The sequence below is a fragment of the Amphiprion ocellaris genome, chromosome 15 (genome assembly GCF_022539595.1).
Source record: "Amphiprion ocellaris isolate individual 3 ecotype Okinawa chromosome 15, ASM2253959v1, whole genome shotgun sequence".
In the NCBI taxonomy this organism is placed as follows: Eukaryota; Metazoa; Chordata; class Actinopteri; family Pomacentridae; genus Amphiprion; species Amphiprion ocellaris.
Genome location: NC_072780.1, coordinates 12,895,820 through 12,906,714, shown reverse-complemented (window position 1 = coordinate 12,906,714; position 10,895 = coordinate 12,895,820). Strand labels below are relative to the sequence as shown.

The following is a 10,895-nucleotide window of genomic DNA, read 5'->3' as shown; positions in this document are numbered from 1 at the left end:
TCAGACAACAAAAGTGTTCAATTCATATCAATATGTTCACAGTAATCTGTTCCCCTGTCTGCAGGAAGGTCTGGTGAGTATGGTTATGCTGGTCAGCCGAATACAGTCCGGACCAACTTCACCACCAAGCAGTTGACTGAACTGGAGAAAGAATTTCACTTCAACAAGTATCTGACCCGGGCACGCCGCGTTGAGATTGCTGCTGCGCTGCAGCTGAATGAGACTCAGGTGAAAATTTGGTTCCAGAACCGGAGGATGAAGCAGAAAAAGCGAGAGAAAGAAGGGCTGCTGCCAGCCAAGGCTCCATCCTCAGACCCAGGAGAGAGCACTCAAGAGAAAATGGACGATGCAGCATCTGAGAAGTCCATCTCAGCCCCATCCACTCCTTCTCCCACATCCTCCACGTTGTCTCCCACGGGGGCTGATCCTTACTCCTCCAACTGAGGACCTACTGCCTCTTTACCTCTCTGGGCCTCGGTGGCCTGTATATACCAAATTTCATACCAAGTGTATCAAAGCCAAAGTTTCTGTTGATGGATGCCATCTGTGGACATTTAGGAGGAGTTAATGCACTATATGGGAACTTTGGACAATAATATGGACCACTTCTTGGCTAAAGATTTATTTTATATTGTGTAATGTGTTTGCAAGAACGATAGCAATGCTGTCCAAACAAGTGTAGGCCATGGTTTAAAATGTGTCCATTTGCTTTTGAAATTTGGCGTAAAATGTGCAATTCGCCACGATAATGTTGGTGCAGGAGATACACAGTGCCACCCACCTGCCCCGGACCATAAACGTGCCAGTGTCAAGCGACAAATCTGCACACACAAATACCTCAAATATGCCAAAGTTGTAAATCCTGGCCACAGCTGGTTGCACTGGATGCGTCAATTAGGCATCACACAATCAACGAGATGACCTCGTTTATTAATCGTTATTGAGTGCATTGTTATAGTAGCTTCTTAATCACTGTCACTTCTGTGTTTCAGGTCTCTGTTTGTCGACTGAACGTCTATTCTGTGAGATTTGCATGATGCGTAATGCTTTCATGTGTTTTAGTGGGGCGCTGAGTTTTATCAGTTGCAGGACCGGTCTTTCGTGGCTGTGTATGTTCCAGGCTTTTATCTGCTTGCTATTTAATCCAGTGGAGCACATACAAACTGTTTTGTCCAGAGAAACGTTTACGGGTCAGTCAAGTCTATTAAAATGCGTTTACCTCTAAAGCTTTTCCTCTGTGTCATTTCTGAGGGGAGAGACAGCGTTAGACAGACTCGAACGCTGATTCTAAAGCAAATATCTGCTCTAAATCTCCTTTGTTTGGGCTCTGCAGAGAGAACAACAAACCTCTGTTCGTTTCCCAACATCTGAGACGCTCCAAGTGTCTGTTTTACTCACCCCAGAGTCTCTAAATGTATGCGGCCGTGCGCGCTCCCGTCCCTGGGGTAAAGAGTTATTGGCATAATAAAGGCATGTTTATCCATGGAGAAGATGAGAGCGCGGACGTCAGCGTCATTTGTGATGACAACCTTATCGAGCTCTCGGCTTATTGAAGGGACAAAAAAGAAAGTCTATTGATTAAAACATCGAGGTTATGCTATCGACAGGGATGGAGCCCCTCCGGTCCTGTCAGCGTCAACTCCTCAGCTCCCCAAGTTACATGGAAGTGTCATCATCCCCACCTGACGACAAGATGAAGTGTGAAAACTTGCAGCACTGAATGTCACAGTCAGCAATTGTATGTGCACAACGTTGCTTTAATTCTAAGAGTATTTCGACCTGTATTTGAGCATAGTTATAAATACAGTCTTTAAGGATAATGATGTATAAACTGTTATCTATGACAATGTCTTTAAAATGAACTTTGAGTGGCTAAACTAGGCCCTAAACTGGAACTTTGTTGAGTTTTGTTTCAGCAACTCTATTCAAGGTAACCTATCCCCATTTCATACTAAAGGAGAGTTTCCTGATTCTTTAGTTGTTTTAATTCCTGGTGTGCAGGATGCGAGTCCATCCCACCATAAAAGGGCAAAGAAACGCCGGAAGCACCATGATTAATGAGCGACAATCACCTTTTGCCGTGAATCCACCTGCAGGAGCTGCTGTATTTGAGCTGCGGAGCCCCGCTGAGGCTGCAAGCCGAGGCTGCTCAGCCCAATTCAGCAACAACAAAACACGGAAAAGGAGAGTAAGTTATGTGGACAATCTCTCTTTTATTAATCTCTGGTCCATTTATTTTCTAGGTGCCTTGTGTTTTTGTGCGCTGAGGTCAACGTGTGTTTTGTATCAAACCTGACAGGGTTCGTTTTGGAACTATGGACACCCTCATTTTGTTGTTGGAGGGGTTGTTTCAGTGTAAATAGTTAAATATGTACACACTGAGACGTGTTGCTCTGGGGCCTGATATTGAGGCCAGACTGAATGAGAGTTCAGATGACTGTTGGAAAAAAAAAAACGTTAAACGAATGTATTTTGACTCTGTACGTATAAAAAACAGAATTATTTTGTTTTAAACTAGCCATAAAAAACAGTTTTCAACAATAGCAATTTAAATAAATGTTGGTGACCTATTTATTTTATTTTTATCCAGGAGATTTAAAATAAATTGTTAACAATACCAAACGAAAACGTAATTAGTTGCTGTGTTTTAATAGACCAGCATTTCTGTTTTTTTTTTTTTTTTTTTGGTCAAACTGTTTAATACATTTTTAAATTGCCACAGGTCTGTTGAAAAATAACTGAACGGACCGCATAGCTTAGATTTGCAAGGTAAAATAATTTATTTGGAACTACTATGGTGCGATTATTTTGGAGAAAGTATTATATATTTTACTCCTACAAAATCTGTTCTTGCTCCCATTAAAACTGATGCATTTTAAACATTACTTTTTAGATTCGTGGAAAATATATTGCACTGCTTTTTCGGTATATTTATATGTGACAATGACGGTTTAAAATAGTGTTTTTTAATTCTGTTAATTTGACAAAACTGTATTTAACCATCCTGTTTATATTTCCAAAGCGATTAGTCTACACAACTGGTGGCTTTCTATTTTACCTGCAGTTACCAACGTGTCTTAGAGGATTTCTAAATATATTAACTTAAAGGTGTCATATGTGTCCTCAAACCTAAATTCGTATAAATTTACAGCCTATCACTGAAGAAAGTTTTTTTTCCTTTCACATTTTACCACATAATTGACTAATTTGTGCATGTTACTGGAAAAAGCAAATATAGTAAAATGAAAAGCTTCATCTGTGCTCCTGAATACTCCCTTAAACCTCCTCAGGGACCCTTGGGTGTCCCTGGACCCCACTTTTTTTTAGGTGAAAACTCTGAAACTCCCTCCACGCCTCTGTGCGCTGCAGCAGCCACACACAGTGAAGCGCAGCTGATCCTCAAAAGAAATCTCAGGGTCAGTCCCCGGTCACGGTTTAAGTTTGTTGTCACAGCACCACCCAAAACCTAAACAACAGTTTACAGACCACACTGGGCAAACAAGCACCTCAACAATGCGGCCAGTCACAGTCCAGCACGGCCTGTTTGACCAAAAAACCTTCAGACTAAGCAAAAATACTAGAAAAAGACCTCAGCATCGGACGCTTCTGTGGTTCAACCGCTCAAATCTGGCCCTGCGCGGCTGATGGTTTCCATTAGGGCCCTGAGATAAACACACGGACGATGACTGATGTTTAACTCAAACCATTAAGGTTTTGTCAAGGAGGAATAAAAGTTTAAAGCTTCGGATTCAAAATAGGTGATGCAGAAATTATAAGGAGATTTCATTTGATGTGCGTAAAAAGACGCGCGCCTGGAATTGTCACACATTTGGGGCCAGTGTGAAATACAGCTTGTATTTATTTTGTTTTTTTTAAATGGACGTTGATCTGTAAAACATCTAAGTTCTAATTCTTCTAATTGTTAAAGGAAGGAAAATGATTTTAGGCCGTTTCTTTAGCATAAAGGAAACTAGTGAATCTCTTTTTCGAATGCATGAACCTAAATACCATAACCTAAATTTAATTTGAATATTCCCATGAAGAAGTGGGGAAATACACAGATTCTAACATTTTAGAATAGAATTTAATTATAACGTAATTTGCACGTAATTGAAGCTACTTCAATTAAATCATTCACCTTGTTAAAATATTTAAATAACCTGAAATTATGAGTGCAATCATTAACAGATTTAATTTTAAAACAATTTCGCATCGTAAAAAAAAACGGCCTCCACAAAGCCTAATTTAGGAACCAACTTAAAATGATCAGCTTCCACATAGCAAAGTGCATAAAGTTTGTATCTGTGTTTTGTTGCTTTTTACATCAATATTATATTTAGTATTATATTTTATTATATTTGTTTATATATTAAGATCGTTTAAATATCTAGAAAGAGTTTTGCAAATATTACCACCTTTCTTTCGGATTTGTTTTGGCATTTTCTTACCTTTAGGCTATTTTAATTATTCTCTGAATACTGACAATTTTAATTTTGGCTTCTAATACAATATCATGACAGTGAAATCTTAATTATGATTGGATTTTTGGATGTTGGCAGAGACCATCTCCTAACCTCAAATCTTTTCCCCAAAAACTGCATTAAAGCTATAAAACAGACATTTTAAAAGGCCGTTTCCGCTGGTTAAAACTCAAGTTTGCTTCAACTATCTGTGCTTAAATGACTATAACTTCTTGTGGAAATACTTTACTGAGGCATTACACTCTGTATGTGTTCCTTAATGCTGCATTAAAGCAGTTAAAGAATAAGAAAGCTGGTGATAATGTGATCCTTTTTTCCTCCAGCAGTGTCACTGAACACTGAAACATGATTTGTGAAGCACAAAAAAAAGGAAGCAAAGTTGGCAAAAAGACCCACAGGCCACCACCTACCAGCAAACAGGTATTTCTCTCAGAACTCACACACACTTTAACGCCCACTCAGAAACGCATACAAGATATTTGTAGTGAGCTTGTTTGTACACAAATACAAATGCAGGTGCTTGAGGATATTTAGGGATGAGTTTACACACACACACACACACAGACACACAAACACACAAGGTGTGATAGTAATACACTTCAAAAAATTCCATCACCGCAGTGTGAAACTTATGTCTCAGCCTATAAAGTTTCTCCTTTTTCATTTTATTTTACTCATTTTTGTGTGTGTTTAAAAGTTAGATACAAAGACTAGCAATTTCTGAGACATTTAAGGAGAACCAGAGAAGTATAGGATCATTTTGATTCAAAATCTATTACTTTAGCTGAAAGGCTTAAGTTTTGGGTCATCATACCACTAATGGCAAATACTGTTTTTTGTTATGGCAATTAAAATGTATTGACCAAAGTCTTTGAAGTTCAGTCACATTCTACATTGTAACACGTAAATCCCATTACGTCCTCAGACAGTCTGCAAATGCGACCACAACTAGACTTACTTTGTCCTCAGAAGATCTTTGCAGATACCTGGACTGATATGACTGTGCTTTTACATATACATCTTACTTACGGTTTCTTTACGGTCAGATATATGCAACACACACACAGTCTGTACACTAGAAATCAACTCCAGAGAGTGAGGCAGACAGTTTCTTCTTCTCTCAGACAGGTAGACTCTCAGTCTATTAGTGATCAAACGGGTTGAGACGGAAAGTGTTGGAAGCCCAGAGAGACAGAGATGCAGACAGACAGAAGTCACTCATCAGGGCAGTCGAGGTATTGGCACGTCTGCACTCATTGACCACTCCCCTGTTGTGATTGGCAGCCAAAATGAATTCCTCCATCGACAGATGTGCGTCTCCATGTGCCGATAAAGGGACAGAGCCGATGGAGGGATTGACAGTATGATGGAGGAAGAGAAGGAGGGGAAGAAGAGGAGAGATGACATCATGTGGTCAGTGGCTGTCTGTCCTGCTATGCATGTGTTAGGCTGTAATCGCTGGGGTATTAGAGACTAAAGGAGAAGAAAGGAGGCAGTGATTAGAGGGAGGAAAAGCAGAGGTTACGTGAGTAACACAGGGCGACTGAAGGCCTCCACGTCTTGACAACAGAACTCACCTCAAAGAGTCGTCTCTGGTTGTCTCTGAGCTCCTTTTTGTCTGATGAAGTACTCCTACTTGGAGTTCCAAATACATAGAGATGTGAAGAGACAAGAGCACAGCCAGGATACTTCAGCAGGTCTGAGGCCCACAGGAGGAGCGAGCGCCGGGAGAGGACTGGGTAGTGGTCTGGAGACAGGGGTCCATCCATCACACATGTCCTGACCTTAGGGTGACCCCAGCATGGCAGCCAATGAGGCGCCCTCATCCCCAAAGAAAGACCCCCACCCCACACACACACACACACACACACACACACACACACACACACACACACAGAAGAGATCGGGTGACAGTGAGAGGAGTCTGGATGTTCTTTGTACTGGCCATCGTAGCTTCCCACAATCCTTTGTTTTTTACATGACTAATGTGAGTACCAACACCTGACAGACAGGCTGTTCATCCTCTCTCGCTCACACACACACACACACACACACACACACACACACACACACACACACACACACACACACACACACACACACACAGAAACAGTCCCTCAGAAGCTCACCCACCACCCTTCAGATCAAACAGGAAAAACCACGGACGAACATCTTGTGTAAGCCACAGATAAGACAGACCTGGATCAAAGACAATAAAACTGAATGTACAAAATATTAGTTTACGTTGACAAAGAAAAGGCAAAAGTCATCCATTAAATTACATGCTGTATATAAGCAACATAATGAGTGACGTTACTGGTAAAACATTATTTATGCAGTCCTCTGATGCCCTTTAACGTTAAATCACATTTCCTCTCCTCCATTATTTTCTTTGCCATGAAGTCGTGACTCATATGAACCAAAATAAAAAAAACAGACGTCTTACTCAGATGTCAAAACATGTCATCTTTGACAGAGTTGCATTTTAAATATATAATGGTCACAAATAATCCGACACTAATGTTACTCCATAACAACACACAGCCAGTTGCTGTTACAGCCTGGTCACGTTCTAGTATTCTCTGACAAAGTAAAACTAAGTTAGACTTAATTTTTTTTCTCTTAACTGAAACGGGAGACATATTGAGTCACTGTTAATTTCACAATGTTGTTAGAAACTTACCTGTCGGCTCAGCCCACTCCTGTAATGTTTCCTGTCTGTAGCTTAAACGGTGCAAGGACATCATTCATCACTAAACAGTATCTACTGTGTAATGAGAAATTTAGAATATATCAGGGTTTAATCGACAAAACTCCGGGCGATGATTATTTTGAAAAGGGCTACAATCGGCCGATTTAGTCTGCCGGCTGATAAATCAGCTGTTCCCTACTGTTTACCTTCATCCATGTGGAGTTGTTTGGTTCTGCCGCTACCAGAGCAACTGCCCATTTGCGCATGCGCGACAACATGCGCGACGGCAAGTCTACTTGGACAAACTGCACGAAATGCGTTGCCAGAGACGTTTCAGGGATTTTGAGTCATTCTGCGCTGCAGACGCGTTTGCGTAAAAATCTTAGAGCAGATTCAGCCATGATGGCAGATTCGTCCATGTTAACGCGTTAAATTTGGAAGCCCGAATTATTTTATTAAAATTATAAGGAGAATATATAAGTGACACAGTTATACGTCGATTTTAAAGCTGTTTTTAGGTTTGGTGTTTTTATTTGTGTCTTATCTACACATTTTTTAAGGCTTCATTTTAAATTTGCAGTGTTTTGATTTTCACAATTACATTAAAGCGGTTACAGAGAGAACTCCTACTTTAATTCTTGGCCCTGATCAGACTTTGTAGCCAGATGTTTTTTGTTTGTTTTTATTTTTCATGTCAGTATCATGTCATTTGAATAAAGCTGCATTTTAAGGTGACCTTTTATACTCACCGGTCAAAGGAGTATCTGAGTACTGTTCACACTATCCGATCACTGTCTTTTAAAGCAACGCCTGACAAGGGTGTGAATTAACTCTGCGGCTCAGAATCTGCCACCAGTTGAACAGCTCAAAACCTTTTTGTGTACAATTGTCTAAATTTGACCCTTTTTCTAACAGGAGCAATGGAAAAGAACTTTCAGGGGGTTTTTTTGTAGATCAGAGAAGAAGATTATTTGCATGCTGAATTTATTTAATTTTTTGACAGTGTAGAAGAAGAAGAGGAGAAAGTGTAGTTTAAAATGCAGACATACAGTATATGACATGTTTACTTGCAGTAACAGTATAACTTTAGTGTCCTAAATCCCGTCCTAATCAGTTAACGCTAGCCTATGCTGCTGGTAGCTAGCTATCTACTAAGGGAAACTAAATGAAAATAAGCAAATAACGCGATTCAAATCAATTCATTTTAATTTAATTCAACTCAGATCTATCTATCTATCTATCTATCTATCTATCTATCTATCTATCTATCTATCTATCTATCTATCTATCTATCTATCTATCTATCTATCTATCTATCTATCTATCTATCTATCTATCTATCTATCTATCTATCTATCTATCTATCTATCTATCTATCTATCTATCTAAACCATTCTTTGTCTTTTTCTGTCTTGCCTTCTGAAGTGTGTCTCTTGACTGTCTAAACAAATAAACACCAAAAATGTACTGTTTCTTTATCAAGCCCAGCCGGCTGCTTTGTACCGTACAAGCTGTGGTGTTGACACAACCTTCCATAGCTGTCCCTTTTGCTTTCCTTGTTGTAATTTTCTTATTGAGCCAAAGATGTAAGGTCAACACACAAAGCCAAAACATAATCCCGAACCCTAAACTGCATAGCCAGCAGTGCTTGTCAATAAACAAGTAGAACCTGAGCCAAGCCTTTGATATCAAGGACTTGAGCCTTTGGTCTCATGAATAAGTAGACAGGTGAAGTAGCACATGCTGAAATGGCCTCAAGGAGATAATTGCTAACATATCACAGAAAGAAACACAGACGTGCAGTCAATACTTTCACACAGATATGAACACACAGAGAGCCTCGAGGCAGAGGGCAGGTTTCAGCACCTCAGATGAAACGTCTCCATGTCAGGGAGAGTTTGGAGATGATATGAGCGCTGCGTTGTGCTGCGGGGGACGTGCAGCGATTGTCGGGATGTTTGAGCTCACCTGACACCGTTTTACCTGAGAACCTGCTGTCAGTCCTCCCCAAAGGAAGAGCAATGGTGCTCACGTGTCTGTGACAGTAGACCGCTGGAAACATAATCTGTGAGGGATTAGGGAGCAATTTGTGCGTTAACTGATGCAAAATGGAGTGTTTGACCTCTTTGATGGCTACTGACATGAGATCAGATCACGTCAAGTAATTAAAACTTTTCCACCACACTTTGACCTAGTTGTTGCGCTTGTCTGGCTTTCTGTTCTGACATAACTTGGAGTGAAATTAACATACTTTAATACTTTTGAGCCAGTAGTTGAGCTGCTCCCTCAGAGCCAAGTTTACTGATCCCAATTACTTGACTGCTTCAGTGCAGTGTTGTGCTGCCAAAAATTACAGAGACACAGCTGTAAAGCCAGCATGGATGTTTTAACAGACAGTGTCAATATGCCGGCTTGTTATTGTAAAAAATGACAGAGATGTTTCAGTGACAGATGTAAGGCTTAGAGTAACTCTAAGCCTCTCGTTTGTACACACCCTGAAGCACATCACACTGTGAGAGTCTAGCGCAATAGTGAAACTATGCACTAATAGACTGCCTGTCCCCTTTAGGTAAAGAGCAGTCTAGATCTGAATCTGCAGCACTCATAACTGTAAGCTTAGCAAGACAAATTGATTCTCAGTTAAATCTGTAACATGCTGCATGTTTATGGCTGTGTAAACATAGACAGATAAGAGGTTTTTATCACACTGTTGGGAGTTGAGATGCTGACAGAGCAGCAGTGGCCACCTTCCTCTCTTTGTGTTCCTGTCATTTGTGGTTCTCAAAGGTGACCATGAGCTCATTTCCCAAAAGTTAGAATGATCAGAAATCCTGTCTTTTGTAACTTCTTACATTTACAGTTTGCTATTACAGTTTTTTTGAGTCACTTTGGCACATTTCTAAGATTAAAACTGAAATTCTCAAAACTACTTGTTCTATCTTCACATTATTGTGTCACTTGTGCACGTCAAAAAAGCAGTTTCTCATTTCCATGAACAAGCTGCAAATGCTTTGGTACATCCATGCAAATGATTATGTACAATTCTCTCCTGTTTCCTACATTATCAGTCAAAATGTATTATAATGGGTCTCTGTTGAATAGTCTCACCCTTCACAACATTAAGGCATTAGTTCATCGCATAAGCCTTTACATGCAAAACGATTGAACAAGATGTCATAATATGTCAAGGATATTTCTAAACATTTCCATTAGACTTTTTTTCTAAATCTGTCCCTAACTGGTAAATTGCTGTCAGGTGAATCTTGAATTTCTCTACGAAGGGAAATGTGTGAAGGGTTAGGGTTTTCTGAAATCGCTTAAAGATGCAAGAAAAGATATTTGTGATATGGATGACAATTTGTGGCCCAACAGACAGGAACGTCAGGAGGTGTAGGAAGACTGCACTGGAATTCCTACAGCGCTGCATGTACAGTTTTCCCTAACGAGATTGTCCTACATTGACATTTCTACTTTTGTTTTTTTGCTTTTTTCTTTGTGCTATGCAGCGCTGTTTTCCTTTCTGTGTCACAATGATGTGGTCCGTCAACAAATTACAACAGTAAAAGCCTAAATGTAAATCTTGTCCAGTCTCTTGCAATCAATCTCCCACATACACTAAGGTGCAACTTACAATTTACAATAATTGTGATCCAAACTTTAGCCATAGTTTACATCAGAACATTCCTCCAGAGTAAACTGTTATAATGACAACATGACTAATC

At 40.0% G+C, this 10,895-nt stretch overlaps 1 protein-coding gene across 1 annotated transcript in view; it reads left to right on the top strand.

Moving 5' to 3' along the window:
- hoxa1a (homeobox A1a) overlaps positions 1-10,895 on the top strand; it is a 30,170-nt gene that overhangs the window by 4,576 nt on the left and 14,699 nt on the right. The window contains exons 2-4 of the mRNA XM_023272948.3: positions 65-2,188; positions 4,805-4,901; positions 5,766-5,894. Coding sequence (XP_023128716.2) covers positions 65-444 — 380 coding nt within the window. The 3' untranslated portion in view covers positions 445-2,188; positions 4,805-4,901; positions 5,766-5,894. The remainder of the gene's footprint in view (positions 1-64; positions 2,189-4,804; positions 4,902-5,765; positions 5,895-10,895) is intronic.